The 23987-nt window shown below is 43.0% G+C and overlaps 1 protein-coding gene across 3 annotated transcripts in view; it reads left to right on the top strand.

Moving 5' to 3' along the window:
* LOC124031807 (polyhomeotic-like protein 2) overlaps window positions 1-23987 on the top strand; it is a 50622-nt gene that overhangs the window by 10742 nt on the left and 15893 nt on the right. For all 3 annotated transcript variants that reach the window (XM_046343490.1, XM_046343489.1, XM_046343488.1), the window contains exons 2-5: window positions 9756-9975; window positions 11910-12077; window positions 19050-19127; window positions 19437-19598. In XM_046343490.1, the coding sequence (XP_046199446.1) occupies window positions 9817-9975; window positions 11910-12077; window positions 19050-19127; window positions 19437-19598 (567 nt within the window). In that variant the 5' untranslated portion in view covers window positions 9756-9816. The remainder of the gene's footprint in view (window positions 1-9755; window positions 9976-11909; window positions 12078-19049; window positions 19128-19436; window positions 19599-23987) is intronic.

Below are 23987 nucleotides of genomic sequence, written 5' to 3'. Positions count from 1 at the left end.
ACACCCTGACCAAACAAATAGAGACATAAAAATGCTCTCTAAGGTCAGGGCGTGACACAGATACTCCAATCTCCGCTGTGGAGCTTTGCAGCTCCTTCAGGGTTATCTTTGGTTGCCTCTCTGATTAATTGCCTCCTTGCCTGGCCTCCTTGCCTGAGTTTTGGTGGGTGACCCTCTCTTGGCAGGTTTGTTGTGGTGCCATATTCTTTCCATTTTTCTGTGGGATGTTCAGATTTTCTGATATTTTTTTAGAACCCAACCCTGATCTGTACTTCTCCACAACTTTGTCCCTGACCTGTTTTGGAGAGCTCTTTGGTATTCATATTGTCGCTTGCTTGGTGGTGCCCCTTGCTTAGTGGTGTTGCAGACTCGGGGGCCTTTCAGAACAGGTTTATATATACTGAGATTATGTGACACTTAGATTGCACACAGGTGGACTTTATTTAACTAATTATGTGACTTCTGAAGGTAATTGGTTGCACCAGGGGCTTCATAGCAAAGGGGGTGAATACATATGCATACAACACATTTCAAATTTTTATTCCATTTTCTTTAAAAATGTTCTTTTTTTCATTTTACTTCACCAATTTGGACTATTTTGTGTATGTCCATGACATGAAATCCAAATAAATATCTATTTAAATTACAGGTTGTAATGCAACAAAATAGGAAAAACTCCAAGGGGAATGAATCATTTTGCAAGGCACAGTAGGTGCAGTTACATTCCATATGCGAACCAACGGAAGTTCCTACTGCTAACTTTAGTCACACCACTGATCAACTCGTTGTTTGCTGGCTGGCTAGCATCACTACCTACCTCGATGGCTGAAGGCAAAGAGATCTCCTATTCCATCGCTATGGCAGTGAACATTCCACCACCAAATTCCATGGTTCTCACAGGGGACTGGAATACTAATTGGGACAACTTCAGGGACTAATTTGAGGACTATGCGCTTGCGACCTGTGTACGTGAGAAACCCAACGAGGTCCATGCGAAAACTCTGAGGAGCTTAATGGGCAGTGAATGCAGGCATATCTAAGGGCACAATCTCACCCTCACAGCACGACAACAGAGTGATGCAAAGGCCATGCTGGATGCATTGGAGAATGATTTCAAACCTGCCAGGAACGCCATTTACAAGCGGTTCGTTTATTGGAAGCTGCAAACAGGAAGAAGGGGACTCAGTAAACACCGTTTGTAACCCATCTGAGGGAAAGATCCGCTACTTGTGAATACAGGGGATTGAAAGATTAACTGATTTGTGACAGAATAGTACTGGGAATTGCAAATGAGGCATCTACTGAGAGAGAGAGGCTTCACATTAGTAACTGCCATTGAAATGTGCCGCACTGCCGAAGTAACTGACATGAGAATGAGAGCAATGGAAATCGAAACCCCACGCTCCGACGTTGATACTGTTCACGCTGTTGCCAGTCAGACATTCAGACAAAACCAAACGAGGCAGAATAATTCACCACAAATGGTGAACACAGGCAGCCCCATAGCTTGCAAATACTGTGGAAATGCACACGCACAAGGCATAGAGCACTGCCCTGCCAACGGAAAACCATGCAGAGCTTGTGGAACTAATAATCCCTTTGCAAAAGTGTGTCTCAAAAGCAAAAGAAGGGTGAGTGAGGGCAAAATTCACTGTGTTGTTGATGTCACTCAGTGTTCAGAAGAGTGAAAGTGACATTTCCATGCATGAATCCATTGGTACTGTACACCCAAGAAGAAGAAATGGTTTGTGACACTACGATTACACAACAAACTGCAACAATGTCAACTGGATTCCGGTGCTATGTGCAACGTAATGAGCTACAAAGACAAAATCAATCAATGGCCACATGACATCTGTGACTGAACCAACTGACAATATGGTGAAAAAGCCAGAGAAGCTGAGGGTCTGCATCGACCCAAAGCATCTGAACCAAGCACTGAAATGCTCCCAATACATCATGCCAACACTGGAGGATGTCCTCTACAAGCTTCCCAAGGCCATGGTTTTCACCACGAGATGCATTCCTTCAATGCAAGCTGGACGAAGAAAGCAGCTTCATGAATACCTTCTGGACTCCCTGGGGTCGGAATAGCTGGCTCAATCTCTCGTTTGGTGTCTCAGTGGTGCCTGGGGTATACCAATGCAAGCAGCACGAGTTACTGGCTGGCCTCAGGGGCATTGAAACCATTGCTGATGATGTCCTGATCGTAGGCTGCAGTGCGCAGGTTGCAATGCAAGGCCAGCCTGACAAGGTCATCACGGACAATGGCCCACAATTCAATGCACAGTTCAAGCGTTTTACCGAAAGAATGGGAGTTTGACCACGCGACCTCCTCTCCAAGATCCAGAGGCAAATGGCAAGGCAGAGTCAGCTGTCAAGATTGCAAAAAAACTGTTACGCAGGGCCTTGTGTGACAGCAACAACCCCTGGAAAGCCATCTTGCAGTGGAGGAACACACCCACCGAAACATGGACAGCAGCCCAGCGCAACGCCTTCTGTCCAGATGTCTGAAGACTACCAACCCCGTAGGTAACAAGCTACTTGAGCCCTGCGTCATGGCCACAGAACTGTGCCACAACAGCACCACAGAAAGCAGCTCGCTAACTGTTTCTACGACCGGACTTGTCGAGACCTACCAGTGATAGAGGTGGGTGAAACGATAAGGATGTAACCGCTGCGGGCAGACCACACAGGACTTTGGAGGCTGAGCTCGTGCCTACAGAGAGTTGCACCACGTTCTTACCTGGTAGATGTTGGTGGCTCCCTCTATCACCTACAGAAACCCAGCCTAAAACCCCAAACAGCAAGCTATGCAGGTGTAGGAGCACGGTGGCTAGGCAAAACTCCCTAGAAAGGCCAGAACCTAGGAAGAAACCTAGAGAAGAACCAGGCAATGAGGGGTGGCCAGTCCTCTTCTTGCTGTGCTGGGTGGAGATTATAACAGAACATGGCCAAGATGTTCAAATGTTCATAGATGACCAGCAGGGTCAATTAATAATCATCACAGTGGTTGTCAAGGGTGCAACAGGTCAGCACCTCAGGAGTAAATGTCAGTTGGCTTTTCATAGCCGATCATTCAGAGACTCTCTACCGCTCCTGCTGTCGCTAGAGAGTTGAAAACAGCAGGTCTGGGACAGGTAGCATGTCCGGTGAACAGGTCAGGGTTCCATAGCCGCATGCAGAACAATTGAAACTGGAGCAGCAGCACGGCCAGGTTTACTGGGGACAGCAAGGAGTCATCATGCCAGGTAGTCCTGAGGCATGGTCCTAGGGCTCAGGTCCTCTGAGAGAGAGAGAAAGAAAGAAAGAGAGAAAAAGAGAAAAAGAGAGAGAGAATTAAATTCACACAGGACACCGGATAAGACAGGAGAAATACTCCAGCTATAACTGACTGACCCTGGCCCCTTCTTACGATACCCCCGGACAGGGCCAAACAGGCAGGATATAACCCCACCCACTTTGCTAAAGCACAGCCCCCACACCCCTAGAGGGATATCTTCAACCACCAACTCACACTCCTGGGCCAGACTACACTCAATCATAGAACCAACTGAAGAGATGAGCATTCAATAAAGACTTAAAGGTTGAGCCCGAGTCTGTGTCTCTCACATGGGTAGGCAGACCATTCCATAGAAATGGAGCTCTATAGGAGAAAGCCCTGCCTCCAGCTGTTTGCTTAGAAATTCTAGGGACAATAAGGAGCCCTGCGTCTTGTGACCATAGCGTACGTGTAGATATGTACGGCAGGACCAAATCGGAAAGATAGGTAGGAGCAAGCCCATGTAATGCTTTGTTGGTTAGCAGTAACACCTTGAAATCAACCCTTGCCTTAACAGGATGCCAGTGTAGAGAGGCTAGCACTGGAGTAATATGATCACATTTTTTGGTTCTAGTCAAGATTCTAGCAGCTGTGTTTAGCACTAACTGAAGATGATTTAGTGCTTTATCCGGGTAGCCAGAAAGTAGAGCATTGCAGTAGTCTAACCTAGAAGTGACAAAAGCATGGATTCATTTTTCTGCATCATTTTTCGACAGAAAGTTTCAGATTTTTGCAATGTTACGTAGATGGAAAATAGCTGTCCTTGAAGCAGTCTTGATATGTTCGTCAAAAGAGAGATCAGGGTCCAGAGTAACGCCGAGGTTCTTAACAGTTTTATTTGAGATGACTGTACAACCATCAAGATTAATTGTCAGATTCAACAGAAGATCTCTTTGTTTCTTGGGACCTAGAACAAGCATCTCTGTTTTGTCCGAGTTTAAAAGTAGAACATTTGCAGCCATCCACTTCCTTATGTCTGAAACACAGGCTTTCAGGGCGGGCAATTTTGGGGCTTCACCATGCTTCATCGAAATGTACAGCTGTGTGTCATCCACATATCAGTGAAAGTTAACATTATGTTTCCGAATGACATCACCAAGAGGTAAAATATATAGTGAAAACAATAGTGGTCCTAAAACAGAGCCTTGAGAAACACTGAAATTTACAGTTGATTTGTCAGAGCACAAACCATCCACAGAGACAAACTGATATCTTTCCGAGCAGGTCAGGCCAGAACTTGTCCGTGTAGACCAATTTGGGTTTCCAATCTCACCAAAAGAATGTGGTGATCGATGGTATCAAAAGCAGCACTAAAGTCTAGGAGCACGAGAACAGATGCAGAGCCTCAGTCTGACCCCATTAAAAGGTTATTTACCACCTTCACAAGTGCAATCTCAGTGCTATGATGGGGTCTAAAACCAGACTGATGCGTTTCGTATACATTGTTTGTCTTCAGGAAGGCAGTGAGTTGCTGCACAACAGCTTTGAACAATAATTTGATACGTTTATTGAAGTTGACATTGCAACTCGGAGCTCATGCTGGCTAGTTTGTTTCTGCTTTTGGTTTTCAGAACGGCCATAGCAGAGATGCCATTTTCACACAGATAGGTAATGCTGAACGGTAGCATGATTCATGACAAACGAGAGCAGGATACACTGCAGCAGATCTGTGTCATTTTGGGAAGCGCATGCTCAGTCTGTAATCAAATGACAGCTCCACCAGCAGATCCTCTTCATTGCTTCTCAACGTGACGCTTCCCATCTCCACTCGAAAGGGGTCCCGTATCCAGTCGTCTTGTCTCCTGTTCTCCTCCGGGAAGCAGTCGCAAAACTTTCCCTGCATCCTTCCTTTAGAAACATGATTTGCCCAAACAGTATGCTTAATCATGAAGGCATCCACTTTGTCACTGTTCAAATCGATTGTGCCCCCTCTCTTGCATTGACACATTGAGCGAATTCAGATTATCAAAAATATCCACCAGGTAGGCAACTTGTTGTGCGAGCTATTCCTCACAATCGAAATGTTCGGCCAGAGATGACTTGTTTTCCGAAAGAAACTTAGCAATCTCCGCTCGAAGCTCATAAAAGCGAACCAACACTTTACCCCTGGAATGTTATGCAGGTGAATGAGGACCCAAAAGCGACTTGGCGAAAACAGAGTCTTTATTCCAGTAAAGGAAATAGGCAATACTCCTAGACAAATCGGAGCAGAAAACAAAACATAAAAAACTAATTTCACTCGTAGTGACGAGGACAGACTGGAGACTCGACCATAAACTGTAGGTTGCCTCGGGAAGGCACCGACCGTAGCAGACTCAGACACCTGCTCACACGCAGCATCTGAGGGAAACAAGACACGACAGGGCGAGACAAAGACACAGCACGGCGAACAATATACAAGGATCCGACAGGACAGAAACGGAAAACAAGGGGAGAAATAGGGACTCTAATCAGAGGACAAGATAGGGAACAGGTGTGGAAAGACTAAATGAGTGAGTAGGAGAATGAGGAACAGCTGGGAGCAGGAACGGAACGATAGAGAGAGGAGAGAGAGGGAGGGAGAGAGAGAGGGATAGAAAAAGGGAACGAACCTAATAAGACCAGCAGGGGGAAACGAACAGAAGGGAAAGCATAATGACAAGACAATATAAGACAAAACATGACATGGAAAGCCAGCGGACTTCTGCACGATAAAGCACCTGCTGGTACTCGCTCCCCATATTCCAGGAGAAGGTTAGGAAACACCTGCTTTTTGTGGAACTCTTTTTGATATAGTTGACATACTTGATCACATCCTGGAGAGTGGAGAGGAGCTCAGGCACCATGCCCTTCGCTGCCAATGCCTCCCTGTGTAGGAAGCAATGGTTCCGTGTCGTACTCAGTGCTCTCTCCAGGATCCGCCTTACTACTCCGGAGTGCTTACCTGTCATGGCAGCTGCCCCATCAGTTGTCACACCAACACACCCATCCCAAGCCAGTCCCACGGAGCCCAGAGACATATCCATTGTGTTAAAGACAGCTTCTGCAGTGGTGGTGGTGGTGGGCAAATCAGCACTAAAAAGGAACTGCTCCTCGAAGTTATGATCCCAGACGTGTCTGACATAGACCATTAGAATTGCACGGTTAGCCACATCTGTGGATTCGTCAAGCTGCAGTGCTTAATGGCCATTTGCACTGATGCTCTCTGATGTCTGCCTCGTTATGTCCTCAGACATGTCCTGGATTCTCCTCCTCATGGTGTCATTGGTTAGGTGTATGGTTTTTTAGTTTGTTGGCGGCTGAATCTCCCAAGATTCCAGTGCACATATTAATCGCAGCAGGGTGTATGAGATCCTCTGCGCTGGTGTGGGCTTTTTTGCACTTGCTTTGGGCCACAAGGTATGATGCGCGAAGTGCTTTTTCTTGTATCGTGCATACGTTGTTCAATGAACCTTGTGAGGCCTCCAGATATTGACATTTCCTTTAAAAAAAAGTCAGCTGTCTTATTTTTGTGGCTTAGATGCTTGGTGCCCAGATTGCTTTTCATTTTGGAGGGTTTCATGCTCTTATTAGCTAACGGCTCGTTGCATAGGACACACTGCGGTCTACACTCATCCTGACTGTCTTCTGTATATGTAAATCCATATTTGATGAAGTCAGGGGGGTATTCCTGGGTTGTCTGCCTTGTTGTTGACATTGGAAGCAGCAGTAGATGAAGAACAAACGTGTCCATGGTTTTACTCTGACAGCGAGCCTACATGAGTTAAATAACAGCTAACTATCCTCATGTGCATTGCCTGCAGAACACATCTGCATAGTTAGCTGTCAATCAAGCTAGCTGTCAGAAGAAGATCTGTAATTATATGATTGGACATGTCACATTTAAAACAAAACAATGTAATCTGTAGTTTCATTGGATCAGTGTGTGTGTGTGTGTGTGTGTGTGTGGGGCGTGTCATGCAGGTGATAGAGGACCCAAAAGCGACTTAACAGAAACAGAGTTTATTCAAATCCAAACAGGGAGAACTTTATTGTATTGGTCAGTGAGTGAGTCCTGCAACCCCTGATAAAAGGGCGAAACCTCACAGCATGGTGTACAAAACAAGGAACCGAACACAAAGGAATAAATAGGGACTCTAATCAGGGGAAAGGATCCCTAAATGATGATTGAGAATCACTGGTCTAGAAGATCTAACAGTGATCCAGCAGGGGGAAACGAACAGAAGGAAAAGCAAAATGACAAGATGATATAAACAAAACATGACAAAAAAGAGTGAGTCCTGCAAAGTGACATATGAGAAATTTAGAAGATCTAACAGTGAGCCAAAACAAAAAAAGAACAGCACTTGTCTTTTTGAATATTGAACTCAAATCTTACTGCTGGAAATGTCATAACCCACCTCATAAAGGCCAGAAATCAGGTGCTGTGGTCATATTCATAGAGTATGCAATGTAAGTCATGTCACAAAAAGGGCAAACGTTTAATATGCATGGAGAGGGTATACCCTGATGGTCATTGTGAAGCAATGCATTTCCTTCTCCATCCACATGACCTTGTATTCATCCTCCACATGTGCCGTGATCTAGCTCATCTAGATATTTTTTTTAACTTGATAACTTGAACGGCCTGATTCCCAATAGTTATTTTAAGATGTCAGGCTTGAAAATCCGTTCAGCCATTTTGGCACAGTGACTCACTACCTAAACCAGACTCAACTGTTTTCAAGTGGCCAAGAGACCTCATGTTATCTCCAACTGCTCTCTAGTGGACAAACTGGGAATCAGGCAGGGGATGTGCCTTCAGAAAGTATTCATACCCCTTGACTCATTCCACATTTTGTTGTGCTACAGCCTGAATTCAAAATGGATTAACTGATTTTTTTCTCCCACCCATCTAACGTACACACATTACCCCATAATGACAAAGTGATAACATGTTTTTATTTCAAATGAAATAATGAAATATCTCATTTACATAAGTATTCACACCCCTGAGTCAATACATGTTAGAATCACCTTTGGCAGCAATTACAGCTGTGAGTCTTTCTGGGTAAGTCTCGAAGGGTTTTCCACACCTGGATTTTACAATATTTGCTACATTCTTCAAGATCTGTCAAGTTGGTTGTTGATCATTGCTGGACAGCCAATTTCAAGTCTTGATATAAGTCAAAACTGTAACTATGCCACTCAGGAACATTCCATTTACTCTTGGTAAGCAACTCCAGTGTGTATTTGACCTTGTGTTTTAGGTGAATTCCTCTCCCAGTGTCTGTTGGAAAGCAGACTGAATCAGGTTTTCCTCTAGGATTTTGCCTGTGCTTAGCTCTATTCCGTTTATTTTTATCCCCCTAAAAAACTCCCTAGTCCTTGCTGATGACAAGCATACCCATAACATGATGCACTCACCGCCATGCTTGAAAACATGAAGAGTGGTACTCAGTGACGTGTTGTGTTGGATTTACCTCAAACATAATGCGTTGTATTCAGGCCACATTATTTGCAGTTTTACTTTAGTGCTTTGTTGCAAACATTATTTTTCTGGGTGGGAGGATTTCCAGGTCTGCTGATTTAGCTGATATTACTTGATGCTACCCAATCAAAGAGGAGAGTTGAGCTGACAAAGATGGGACAGACAGAAATCTTACTGTAAACCTGTAGAAGGAAAGACAAGGCTTTGGAGAAGAGTTGCCCTGGGGACATTTCCGGCAGGTGTTACAGCATTCCCCATTCACTTCCACTTGCCAGGGAGGAGTCGCAAAATGGAGAGATATTTATAAATGTTGGGTTGTGATTCTCTTATAACTATTGAGCCAGACTTAACATACAAGGCTGCGTTTACACAGGCAGACCAATTCTGATCTTTTTTTCATTCATTGGTATTTTGACCAATCAGATGAGCTCTGAATAAGATGTAATGTGAAAAGATCTTATGTGATTGGTCAAAAGACTAATTAGTGGAAAATATATTAGAATTGGGCTGCCAGTATAAACTAGACTAGTTGGGAGGGATGTCATTTTTGGCTTACTAAGCAACAAAATTCAAAAATGGCCCACTAGATAACTGCTAAATGTGGCATTTATTTTCATTTTTTCAGAGAGCAATGTGGTTTAAGGCCTGTGATTCATTTTGATTGGGTTTCTCCAAGTGACTCAATAACGAGCAAATTTGTCTGTAACTCTAGTCGTTTCCCTATCACCTCTCCGAGTGGCCTGCCAGATTGGGGGTCATGGCTGAGGGGGGAGAGAGTGACCATGTTATCAACACTCTGCCTGTGTTTTATGTGTTTTATGAGACACATGTCCACTAGCTCTGAGTGCAATATTACACCAGCCTTGCAACTTATTTTTAAATTAAAGATAAATCTCTCCACTCCCCCACCTCTCTCTCTCTCTCTCTCTCTCTCTCTCTCTCTCTCTCACACACTATTTCTCTCGCTCTCTCTCTCTCTATCAGTTAGAGGAGTATCCGACGAAGCAGTCACTGTGGATTGTGGGAAGTGGAGGCGGAGTGCGACATGCAGAATGAGGCCCCGGGCCCGGCAGCCGCCAGTGCCAGCAGCATCAGTACGACTCCCAGTGTCACCACTAGCATAGTCACTACTAGCAGCACTGGGAGGCCAACCCCGCCCCACATCTCTGTCTACGCTGGGATCCCAGGTAGACAGACTGCTCAGGTACAGTAGTAGCAATGTTTGTATACAGTATCTCAGAAGTGTGTCCAGTGTGGTGGCATGGAGTTAGTTGAACCCTTGGGTTGTTGCTGTTGCTATTGATGTTGGTGTTGCTAATGCTGTTGTTTTCACCGTTGCAACATAATCCACTTATGAATTTGGATGTTTTGTTGCATCACAACAACTACAATATAGTGCAATAAAGTGACTTTTCACACATGTAAAGCAGCATATGTCTTCAGAAAGCAATACTGTTGTAATAGGAGTTGGAGTTTGTGAGGTGTTATGAAATGGATTTGAAATGGATTTGATCTCCAACCCTGCTCAGTAGTGCAGAACAAGCAGCATTTGCCAGGCCTTTACCGCCATCTAGTGGCCAGTTTAAGACTAAAGCTATCGGTTGTGAGTCCAGGATGAGTGTTCAGAGATCGTCTCACTGATGATAATTACATTGAATTATTTTCATACCAGGATATGGTATGTGTTTTTCCTCCAGAAACAGATACTTGTCACTGCTCATCGGACACGTCAATGCAAGTGGTGATGTACCGGCATTCAAAGTATATATAATATGTGTATGTGACCGATAACGTTTGATTTGATTTGAAAGTGAATAAAGGTATCAGATTAATGATGCTTCAAATACCACCCACAGCAGTCCCACCAGTTAGGGATAGGCCTACCTGAATGAAGACCATGTGATCCTGACTATCATATTGAGCACTGAGAATCTAGGTCACAGGTCATTGGTCAACCCCCCCCTCTCTGTCTCTCCCATTTGCCATGCGACTCCACATAGGCTCTCAGTCAACCTGAGATGCACTGATGTCACTGGTTAATGAGGGCTCCCCATGATATGTGGGAGGGGCCAGTTAGGCTAAGGGAGTGCAGCTATTGGCTCCCAAAGGCAGAACTTCTGTCTTGTGTGGCTGGCCTGGTGCTTGGCTGGTGATTTCAGGTTGGGGAGGATTCAGGTTGGGGAGGATTCAGCCCTATAGGTGGAACTTCTATTGCAAGTGATGCCAAGTCGGTTCTAAAGAAAAAGAGAGGGTCTCATCTTATTTAACTCTATGAAGAGAAAGGGGCAATCCCCTGCTATTTGATCAAGGTTTGTTTCAGAGTTTACTGAAGTATTTTTTTTAAAGATCTCCAAAGTGTGGTACGTAATGAGTTTCATCTGATTACAGCGTATCTCATTGATGCTTGTTTTTATTCATCATAAAGAAACAAGTAATTGATAGTTCATTACAATGTAATTACCATTCTACTGTGTACAATCTTAGTAAATGCCTAGTCTGTATCGTAGTATAAAGTGCTACCATGAAGGTGGCAAGTTTGCATGTTTTTTCAGTTGCATGGTCTTGGTCTGGTGTGAACAGGGGCCCGGTCAGTGAGGAGTGTGGAGGCAGGCAGGCAGTGATGGAGTAGGGCTGGTCCTCTGGAGGTCAGGGGGGCCTAGGGGGGTCTGCTGGGGAATGTGGCTTGGCTGTCAGGCCTCTCTGACAGATGAGGTCTGGGTGACGGGGGGGGGGAGGGGGGCACTGAGCACTGCTGTCAGACACTGGCCCTCTGTCCTCCAGACTTTCTGGGGCCACCATGGAACCACAGAAATGGATGGGTGTCTTTAGGGGGGAATTTGGGCAATATGCTTTCTGAGGTGTATATATATCCCTCTCTCTCTCCTCTCCATCTTTCATCTCTCTGTGCAGGTGATCCAACAGGTGCTGGTGATCGATCTCTCTCTCTCTCTCTCTCTCTCTCTCTCTCTCTCTCTCTCTCTCTCTCTCTCTCTCTCTCTCTCTCTCTCTCTCTCTCTCTCTCTCTCTCTCTCTCTCTCTCTCTCTCTCTCTCTCTCTCTCTCATACACATATCTATCTATCTTTCTTTCACTCTCTCACCTTTGCATCTTTCCTCTCTCTCGCCCTCTCTCTGTAAAGGTGATCCAACAGGCGCTCCACAGACAACCCAGCACGGCAGCCCAGTACCTGCAGCAGATGTATGCAGCCCAGCAGCAGCACCTCATGCTTCAGACAGCAGCCCTCCAACAGCAGCAGCAACTGAGCAACACTCAGCTCCAGAGGCTAGCCAGTGTGCAACAGGTCCATGTGAGTGGTGTGTGAGTGATGTGTTTGTGTGTATATTGGCGCATTGATTGTTTGTGGCCACAGGGGACAAGCAAATTCCAGATTGCACTTTTTTATAGACACCAATACATTTTTTCCATGCAGCAATAAAAGCCTAAACTCTGATGTTGCAAACAGCATGGTAACTGAGCCATATCAACCATATGATGAAGAAGACAATTCAAAAGTGTTACTGATAGAACTATCCGGGATAAATTAAATGAAATACAGAATATTGACTGATATATTGTGCAACTGAGATGTGGTCAATCTCACCGAAGCAGATATTGACCGTCTCGACCCAGCTTTCTGCTAAGGTTGGCCTTGTAATACACACTGCTGTCCTGGTGCCCAAGGACTGCCTCTGTATTACAGACATACATTAACCATGTCTCCAAAGTCATGCACACGGGTGATTTCTCTTCTATAGGATGCTGTGTGTGTCAGTGTGTTCATCGACCTTTGACCTGGACCAGGGGTTCACAACCTAGGGGGGGGACCTTCCTTGATTTGAGTGGTGAAAGAAACTGTTTCTTCATTTTTACAATTTGCGATTCTTTATACCGATCTAAAAAAAACATAAATGTGTGCTTTAGGCTGTAAAATGTCAGAGGAAGAACCGACTCTGATGCACATGGGAATATCTTTGGTTTGTCTCTATGACATTCAGATGCTGAGGTACGACCTTCTAAAGTAGAGGGGTCAAATCATTTGGACTTTGTATAAGATTACTTCCCAAGCAATGTGTGACTCTGTCGCTAACAATTGATTGAATCACATTCGGTAAAAGAGAATATGTGTAGTTCAATTGAGGGTTCATATAAATCATCATAATAAAACATATTTGGTAACAGAATAACATTTGGGGAAATCGGGTCTAGACTGTTTTCCTTATCCATTAGTATTATTATCATTAAATAGCTTACCTAAAATATGTCATGCATCTTGTTAAACTATGTTGAAGTGCAGGAAATGAACTTCAACAAAAAAAATCATAGGTTCCTCAAACTAAACAAACTCAAGCTGGTGTTGTATTTAATGTAGGCTATCTCAATAAACAATCATTTAAAAAAAGACATTTTTCAAATGTGAAAAAAAGGTTGGGAACCCCTGACCTGGACCATATGATCCCTGGACACACAGGACACAGGTCGATAAGTATTGATCTCAACTCAACTTGTAACGGCGTTCTTCGTTTGTCGAAAGAGAGTCGGACCGAAATGCAGCGTGTTTGTTACTCATGATCTTTAATGAACGAAAACGAAATGATACATGAAATAACTCAATGAAAAACAACAAACGGAACGAGAAACCTAATTACAGCCTATTTGGTGAAACTACACAAAGACAGGAACAATCACCCACAAAATACAAAGCGAAACCAGGCTACCTAAATACGGTTCCCAATCAGAGACAATGAGAATCACCTGACTCTGATTGAGAAGCGCCTCAGGCAGCCAAGCCCATACAACACCCCTAATCAGCTGCAATCCCAATAATACAAAACCCCAATACGAAATACAACAACATAAACCCCATGTCACACCCTGGCCTGACCAAATATATAACGAAAACACAAAATACGAAGACCAAGGCGTGACACAACTGGTTTCTTTATGTCCGTCTTTCAAACCCTCCGAGACAGCCATGGATTACACATTCCTAATCTGATTTGCTCTCTTTAGTAGTAAAAGTGATGATTCTCGCATGGGCCACACATTCTGGATGGATGTGTTCATTGCGAGGTGGTTCAAAAGCAACAGTATTATTAAAAATGCAAATAAATGACCTTAACAATAGGCCATTGAACCAAACAAACCCATTCAAAAACAAATAGTGGTACAGTTACATGTCACTTTTGTTTTAGCATTTCAAAACAAGGCACGGGTTCTATTGACTAGCTAGCTGATAGACTGCCGGAAAGACTTCCACACTCTGCCTTCCTTCCCTCCATGTTTACCTGCGATGGGAGCTGCTTCCTGTGGGCTGATGTGTGGATTGATGGAGAGCCCTCTGTGCCTCTCTCTCTCTCTCTCTCTCTCTCTCTGATAATGCCCCCAGGCTTCCTGAGCTCTGACAGTGATGAATGTCTTTGTACCCCGGAGACTGCAAGGCAAATACCAGTTACATCAAGCTTGTGTCTACAAACTTGTTGGATGCATTTGCAGTTTTTTTTGGTTGTTTTAGATGATTGTAAAATAAGAATATATGTTTCTAAACACTTCTACATTAATGTGGATGCTACCATGATTACGGGTGAATGGAGTCCATGTCCTGACCTCTCAATCCTGAACCTGGGGTTCAGGGTAATCACTTTTGTTTAGATGTCTGTGAGAAGTTACAGTGCCATAGACACGGACCTCAATAGTGTGATGTTGAATTGAGTGTGTATCTCAGTAGGAATGGTTTATAGTTAAAGGTCAATGTAAAAAAACATAATCAAATCATTTCTGGGTAACAATGTACCTTACTGTGATTATTTTTTATTATTATTTTCAATTTTCAACTGAACACTATCTTTCTTATTGGTCTGTTAACTATGTCACCAGGCAGGCTAAAACTCCGTCCCACCAAAACTATTCAAACAGCTCTTCCACTAAAAGGGCATTATCCTCATTTTCACAATTTTACGTTATTATTTCAACATCATAGTGTGGAAATATATACTACCGGTCAAAAGTTTTAGAACACCTACTCATTCAAGGATTTTTCTTTATTTTTACTATTTTATACATTGTAGAATAATAATGAAGACATCAAAACGATGAAATAACATAATATACATGGAATCATGTAACCAAAAAAGTGTTTAACAAATCAAAATATATTTTATATTTGAGATTCTTCAAACAGCCACCCTGCTTTTTCAACAGTCTTGAAGGAGTTCCCACATATGCTGAGCACTTTTTGGTTGCTTTTCCTTCACTCTGCGGTCCGACTCATCCCAAAACATCTCAATTTGGTTGAGGTCAGGGGATTGTGGAGGCCAGGTCATCTGATGCAGCACTCCATCACTCTCCTTCTTGGTAAAATAACCATTACACAGCCTGGAGGTGTGTTTTGGGTCATTGTCCTGTTGAAAAAGAAATGATAGTCCCACTAAGCACAAACCAGATGGAATGGCGTATCTCTGCAGAATGCTGTGGTAGCCATGCTGGTTAAGTGTGCCTTGAATTCTAAATAAATCCCTGACCGTGTCACCAGCAAAGCATCCTCACACTATAACACATTTACATTTACATTTAAGTCATTTAGCAGAAGCTCTTATCCAGAGCGACTTACACCTCCTCCTCCATGCTTTAGGGTGGGAAATACACATCCGGAGATCATCCGTTCACCCACACCGTGCAAAGACACAGAGGTTGGAACAAAACATTTCCAATTTGGATTCCAGACCAAAGGACAAATTTCCACCGGTCTAATGTCCATTGCTCGTGTTTCTTGGCCCAAGCAAGTCTCTTCTTAGTATCGGTGTCGTTTAGTAGTGATTTCTTTGCAGCAATTCAACCATGAAGGCCTAATTAACACAGCCTCCTCTGAACAGTTGATGTTGAGATGTGTCTGTTACTAAGCATTTATTTGGGCTGCAATCTGAGGCTGGTAACTCTAATGAACTTATCCTTTGCAGCAGAGTTAACTCTGGGTCTTCCATTCCTGTGGCGATCCTCATGAGAGCTAGTTTCATCATAGCGCTTGATGGTTTTTGCGACTGCATTTGAAATGTTTTGTATTGACTGACCTTCGTGTCTTAAGGTAATGATGGACGGTCATTTCCATTTGCTTATTTGAGCTGTTCTTGCCATAATATGGACTTGGTATTTTACCAAATAGGGCTTCTGTATACCCCCCTAACTTGTCGCAACACAACTGATTGGCTCAAATGCATTAAGGAAAGAAATTCCACGAACTCTAGGGTAGGGGGCCGCATTTGGAATTTTGGATGAAAAGCATGCCCAAATTAAACGGCCTGCTACTCAAGCCCAGAAGATATGATATGCATATAACTGGTAGATTTGGATAGAAAACACTTTAAAGTTTCCAAAACTGTTAAAGTAGTGTCTGTGAGTATAACAGAGCTGATTTGGTAGGTGAAAACCTGAGAAAAATCCATTCAGGAAGTCGTTTTTTTTGTTGGTTTTGTAGTTTTCTATTCAATGCCATTACAGTATCCATTGACTTAGGACTCAAATTGCAGTTCCTATGCCTTCCACTAGATGCCATCAGTCTTTATAAATTGTTTCAGGCTTGTATTCTGATAAATGAGGGAGTAAGACCAGTCTGAATGAGTGGACCCTGCCGTGTCACAAAGCTTTTTCATGCGCAAATCTGAGGAAGTGCATTTCTTGTTTACCTTTTATATTGACAACGTTATTGTCCGGTTGAAATATTATAGATAATTTAGGCTAAAACCAACCTGAGGATTGAATATAAACACCGTTTGGCATGTTTCTATGAACTTTACGGATACAATTTGGATTTTTTGTCTGCCTGTTTTGACTGTGTTTGAGCCTGTGGATTACTGAAGAAAACGTGAGAGGTTTTTGGATATAAAGAGACTGTATCGAACAAAAGGAACATTTATTGAGTAAATGAATGTCTTCTGAGTGCAACCATATGAAGATCATCAAAGGGATTAATTTTATCTCTTTATCTTACTTGTGTAACTCTTCTACTTGGCTGGTTACTGTTTGTAATGATTTGTCTGCTGGGCTATGTTCTCAAATAATCGTAATTCGCCGTAAAGCATTTTTAAAATCTGACACCGTGGTTGGATTCACAAGAAGTTAATTTTTAAACCTATGTAAAATATGTTTTCTTTTCTGAATTTTTATAATGAGTATTTCTGTATTTGAATTTGGCGCTCTGCAATCTCACTGGATGTTGGCCAGGTGGCGTCCCACATACCCTAAAGAGGTTAATTGAAATGCATTCCAGGTGACTACCTCATGAAGTTGGTTGTGAGAATGCCAAGAGTGTGCAAAGCTGTCATCAAGGCAAAGAGCGGCTATTTGAAGAATCTCAAATATAAAATCTATTTTGATTTGTTTAACACTTTTTTGGTTACTACATGATTCCATATGTGTTATTTCATGGTTTTGATGTCTTCACTATTATTCTACAATGTATAAAATAGCGAAAATAAAGAAATATCCTTGAATGAGTAGCTGTTCTAAAACTTTTGACCGGTAGTGTATATAAAATACAGGTAAATCATGTTTTTGACTGCACTGAGCCTTTAACCTCTATGGTCAGTGGTCAATGAATAGCCGTATCTCTCCTTCTGACAACATTGACCAAAACAATGAACAGCACAACTTGACAGAGGTCATTACAGCAGTAACACTTTACAGCCTGTATGTATGAGCCCCATTAGACACGCACTTTTACACGCACTCTACACACACTTACATTGTAATATTGTTGTATGGTGGTATTATACATTTTGTATTGTAGCTATGTAGTGGTGTAATAATGTTATATGATGTACTGATTTATCTTTTTTTTTTTTTTATGTGATCTAAGTGTCTTTAATGTGTTTGAACCCCAGGAAGAGTAGCTGCTGCCTTGGCAACAGCTAATGGGGATCCCTAATAAATACAAATACAAATTACAGCTATTGTCACGTCCTGACCTTAGTTCCTTTTTCATGTCTCTGATTTAGTTTGGTCAGGGCGTGAGTTGGGGTGGGCATTCTATGTTTTTGTTCTAGGTTTTGTATTTCTGTGTTTGGCCTGGTATGCTTCCCAATCAGAGGCAGCTGACGATCATTGTCTCTAATTGAGAACCATACTTAGGTAGCCTGTTTTCCCACTATGATTTGTGGGTAGTTATTTTCTGTTTAGTGTGTTGCACCTGACAGAGCTGTTTCGGTTGTGCCTTTTGTTACTTTGTTATCTAGTGTTTAGCTATATTTAATAAAATGCCGAACACGTACCACGCTGCACCTTGGTCCGATCCTTCATACTCCTCGTCAGAAGAGGAAGAAAATTGTTACAGCTATAGCTAAAGAGCACTAGTGGTTGCTCACTACTAGGCACATGAAGACATCCATATAGTTTACCACCACTGTGCTCCAAGGAGTACAGGCTGGGTCAAGGGAACCCCTGAAGTACCAACTTACCCCGTTTTCCGTCACCGGTTCGGAACGTTCCGAAGGGCCCGTTAGTAGGGAAGTCCGCTGATTACGCCGAACGTCCGCTCGTTCCACTAAGGCTGGGTTAAAGCTAGATATGAGGAGTGAAATTAACTGACTTGCCTAGTTAAATAAAGGTGAAAAAAATAAATAATTGCCCTCCATCAGTATGAGGCCTGGCTGGTTAACATGGGCTCCTGATGCATGACTAGTCCCTCCTGAGGGCACAATCATCTTACACTACGAGGGTATTTACACTCTATTAGAGAAGAGGAGGCTACACTTGGGGGCTAAGACTCTGTCCATTACTCTTTGGTCTGTATTGGGTTTTCCCTACGTAGTGGAAAATAGCAAATACTTAGAAGAAGAAAAGTAGGTAAGTAGCCTTGTCCGAACCAGAATGGCCCATCGAGCAGGAGTGTATTTCCTGTTTCTGTAATCTGAGGCTGCTTGATGTACAAGTACGCTCCCTGGACAGGATGCTAGTCTATCTCAGGGCCTACTTATAAGGGACACCATAAATAATTGTTCACTATATTTATCCTTTATTTCATTAGGCAAGTCAGTTAAGATCAAATTGTTAAATACAATGACGGCCTACCAGAGAACAGTGGGTTAACTGCCTTGTTCAGGGGCAGAACAACATATTTTTTTTTATCTTGTCAGCTCAAGGATTCAAACCAGCAACCTTTCAGTTACTGGCCCAACACTAACCACTAGGCTACATGCTGCCCCAACCACTAGGCTACCTGCAGGATGGCACAAATGATTGATTGTTAGTTTTGATATTGGTAGCTTTCTTCATTTCCTTCATTTCACAGGCTACCATAGTGGCAGGAGGACAGAGCTCCAACCAGATTTGGACCTCCTCTCACCAGACATGTTCCACACAGACCACTGTGAGTGGAACTGTTTAAATAAAGATGTCTGTCTGTAGCTAGTCCACTGATTTGAATGACTATCCCTGTTTCTGTCTGCTTGTGAACTAGATTATTTTTGTGTGTGCTACATGTCCATGTAAGCATGTCTGTTCCTGCATCTTTGTATCGTTTGCGTCTTTATCACTTGATACTATCTATGGCATGAGGGCATGTTCATGAGTAGGCAACCTTACAGAACGTTCATAAAATAAACACATGAACAGATATGATTGAAATTGTGTTAGTTCTTCTACAAGTTATAGTCATTACAGTCCACCCCTCTCCTAGGTAAACCCGGCCACGCCTCCAGCAGCGGCCCAGATAATCAGCAGAGTCCAGAGTGTTAGCTCCACTCCCACCTGTATCCCCCAGCAGGCTGTGCTCCTAGGCAACGCCTCCAGCCTCGTCCTCACCGCTAGCCAAGCTCAGATGTATCTGCGGGCTCAGATGGTAAGGGAATGGCACACACACACACACATTTGTCATACCTATTTCTCCGCTGATTGAATGGTCTATAGTCATCTCCTCTCCACACAACTAGATGGGCCTCTTCATCTGAATAGTAAAGGAACGTTTTGCTCAATCTACTCAAATCTGATTTTATGGATCGCATACACGTTTAGCAGATGTTATTGCGGGTGTAGCGGAATACTTTCGTTCCTAGCAGTAATATCTAACAATACAGTGCTTGCGAAAGTATTCGGCCCTCTTGAACTTTGCGACCTTTTGCCACATTTCAGGCTTCAAACATAAAGATATAAAACTATATTTTTTGTGAAGAATCAACAACAAGTGGGACACAATCATAAAGTGGAACGACATTTATTGGATATTTCAAACTTTTTTAACAAATCAAAAACTGAAAAATTGGGCGTGCAAAATTATTCAGCCCCTTTACTTTCAATGCAGCAAACTCTCTCCAGAAGTTCAGTGAGGATCTCTGAATGATCCAATGTTGACCTAAATGACTAATGATGAAAAATACAATCCACCTGTGTGTAATCAAGTCTCCGTATAAATGCACCTGCACTGTGATAGTCTCAGAAGTCCGTTAAAAGCACATAGAGTATCATGAAGAACAAGGAACACACCAGGCAGTTCCGAGATACTGTTGTGAAAAAGTTTCAAGTCGGATTTGGATACAAAAAGATTTCCCAAGCTTTAAACATCCCAAGGAGCACTGTGCAAGCGATAATATTGAAATGGAAGGAGTATCAGACCACTGCAAATCTACCAAGACCTGGCCGTCCCTCTAAACTTTCAGCTCATACAAGGAGAAGACTGATCAGAGATGCAGCCAAGAGGCCCATGATCACTCTGGATGAACTGCAGAGATATACAGCTGAGGTGGGAGACTCTGTCCATAGGACAACAATCAGTCGTATATTGCACAAATCTGGCCTTTATGGAAGAGTGGCAAGAAGAAAGCCATTTCTTAAAGATATCCATAAAAAGTGTCGTTTAAAGTTTGCCACAAGCCACCTGGGAGACACACCAAACATGTGGAAGAAGGTGCTCTGGTCAGATGAAACCAAAATTGAACTTTTTGGCAACAATGCAAAACGTTATATTTGGCGTAAAAGCAACACAGCTCATCACCCTGAACACACCATCCCCACTGTCAAACATGGTGGTGGCAGCATCATGATTTGGGCCTGCTTTTCTTCAGCTGGGACAGGGAAGATGGTTAAAATTGATGGGAAGATGGATGGAGCCAAATACAGGACCATTCTGGAAGAAAACCTGTTGGAGTCTGCAAAAGACCTGAGACTGGGACGGAGATTTGTCTTCCAACAAGACAATGATCCAAAACATAAAGCAAAATCTACAATGGAATGGTTCAAAAATAAACATATCCAGGTGTTAGAATGGCCAAGTCAATGTCCAGACCTGATTCCAATCGAGAATCTGTGGAAAGAACTGAAAACTGCTGTTCACAAATGCTCTCCATCCAACCACACTGAGCTCGAGCTGTTTTGCAAGGAGGAATGGGAAAAAATTTCAGTCTCTCGATGTGCAAAACTGATAGAGACATACCCCAAGCGACTTACAGCTGTAATCGCAGCAAAAGGTGGCGCTACAAAGTATTAACTTAAGGGGGCTGAATAATTTTGCACGCCCAATTTTTCAGTTTTTGATTTGTTAAAAAAGTTTGAAATATCCAATAAATGTCGTTCCACTTCATGATTGTGTCCCACTTGTTGTTGATTCTTCACAAAAAAATACAGTTTTATATCTTTATGTTTGAAGCCTGAAATGTGGCAAAAGGTCGCAAAGTTCAAGGGGGCCGAATACTTTCGCAAGGCACTGTACACTTTGGTAAACCGTGGGGTGTTGGGTTGAGCGCACAGAGATGGACGCAGAGACAGGGAGGTTAAACCCAGAAAACACCACTTTACTAGGAAACAAAATAAACGTAACAACAAAATAACTTAAGGTTGGCTCGGTCCTTCTCATTTAGGCTCCGTGCCTCCCGGAGCTTCATTCCCCTCTGTAGGCTCACTCCTTGCCTCTCACTTTTTCTCTCCCATGGTGTGCCACGGTGCTCAATTTATGTGGCCTTTACGGTTGGTTGGCACTTTCCCCTAATTACACCGAATTGAAGCCATCGGTGTTGGGGTGCCCAGCCTGGGTACTCCCAACAGAGGGTGCCATTGTCCCAGCACGTACCGTCCCTCTATCACCAACCCCGAGGGTAGACCTCCCGGGATACCACAACGCGCAAATATAAAAGTAAAATAATGGAATTTAGAAATATTTGGACGAGCAATATCGGAGTCCGGAGTATAAATATATATTATTTGTATTTATTAATGATTAAATACAGCCTTATTCTAAAATGGATTAAATCATTTCCTAATCAATCTACAAACAATACCCCATAATGACAAAGCAAAAACAGTTGTTTAAAAAAAATAGCAAATGTTTTACAAATAAGAGATGACGTTTACATAAGCATTCAGACCCTTTCCTCAGTACTTTGTTGAAGCTTGTTTGGCAGCGATTATAACCTAGAGTCTTCTTGGGTATGATGCTATAAACTTGTCACACTTGTATTTGGGGAGTTGCTCCCATTCTTCTCTGCAAATGCTTTCAAGATCTGTCAGATTGGATGGGGAGCGTCATTGCACAGCGATTTTTAGGCCTTTCCAGAGATGTTTGATTGGGCTCAAGTCCGGGCTCCAGCAAGGACATTCAGAGACTTATCCCGAAGCCACTCCTGCGTTGTCTTAGCTGTGTGCTTAGGGTCGTTGTCAGTTGGAAGGTGAACCTTCGCCCCAGTCTGAGGTCTTGAGCACTCCAGAGCAGGTTTTCATCAAGGATCTCTATGTACGTTGCTCCGTTAATTTTCCCCTCAATCCTGACAAGTCTCCCTGCCACTGAAAAACATCTGAAAAACATCCCCACAGCATGAGGGATTGTGCAGGTTTCCTCCAGACGTGAGGCTTAGCATTTAAGCCAAAGAGCAACTTGGTTTTATCAGACCAGAGAATCTTGTTTCTCATGGTCTGTGAGTCCTTTAGGTACCTTTTGGCAAACTCCAAGGACAGCCTCCCTGACCAAGGCCCTTCTCCTCCGATGGCTGTAACGTAACAAAATGTGGAAAAAGTCAAAGGGTATGAATACTTTCCAAATGCACCGTATAGACATTATGGACAGTATGTGGATAGAATATACAGTTGAAGTCGGAAGTTTACATACACCTTAGCCAACTACATTTAAACTCAGTTTTTCCACAATTCCTGACAATTAATCCTAGTAAAAATTCCCTGTCTCAGGTCAGTTAGGATCATCACTTTTTTTTAAGAATGTGAAATGTCAGAATAATTGTAGAGGGAATGATTTATTTCAGCTTTTATTTCTTTCATCACATTCCCAGTGGGTCAGAAGTTTACATACACTCAATTAATATTTGGTAGCATTCCTTTTATATTGTTTAACTTGGGTCAAATGTTTTGAGTAGCCTTCCACAACCTTCCCACAATAAGTTGGGTGAATTTCGGCCCATTCCTCCTGACAGAGCTGGTGTAACTCAGTTAGGTTTGTAGGCCTCCTTGCTCACACAAGCTTTTTCAGTTCTGCCCACAAATTTTCTAAAGTATTGAGGTCACGGCTTTGTGCTGGCAACTCTAATACCTTGACTTTGTTGTCATTTTGCCATTTTGCCACAACTTTGGAAGTATGCTTTGGGTCATTGCCCATTTGGAACACCCATTTGCGACCAAGCTTTAACTTCCTGACTGATGTCTTGAGATATTGCTTCAATATATCCAAATAATTTGCCTTCCTCAAGATGCCATCTATTTTGTGAAGTCCCCCAGTCTCTCCTGCAGCAAAGCACCCCCACAACATGACGCTGCAACCCCTGTGCTTCACTGTTGGGATGGTGTTAATCGGCTTGCAAGCCTCCCACTTTTTCCTCCAAACATAACGATGGTCGTTATGGCCAAACAGTTCTATTTTTGTTTCATCAGACCAGAGGACATTTCTCCAAAAACTATATTTGTCCCCATGTGCAGTTGCAAACCGTAGTCTGGCTTTTGTATGGCGGTTTTGGAGTAGTGGCTTCTTCCTGCTGTCCGGCCTTTCAGGTTATGTCGATATAGGACTCGTTTTACTGTGGATATAGATAGTTTTGTACCTGTTTCCTCCAGCATCTTCACAAGGTCCTTTGCTGTTGTTCTGTGATTGATTTGCACTTTTCGCACCAAAGTACATTAATCTCTAGGAGACAGAATGTGTCTCCTTCCTAAGTGGTATGACAACGGCTGCGTGGTCCCATGGTGTTTATTCTTGCGGATGAACCAGACTTGTGGAGGTCTACAATTTTTTCTTTTG

This window comes from Oncorhynchus gorbuscha, linkage group LG03, assembly GCF_021184085.1.
Source record: "Oncorhynchus gorbuscha isolate QuinsamMale2020 ecotype Even-year linkage group LG03, OgorEven_v1.0, whole genome shotgun sequence".
Classification (NCBI taxonomy): Eukaryota; Metazoa; Chordata; class Actinopteri; order Salmoniformes; family Salmonidae; genus Oncorhynchus; species Oncorhynchus gorbuscha.
Note: the sequence above shows the minus strand (reverse complement) of the source record. Positions and strands in the feature narration are given on the sequence as shown.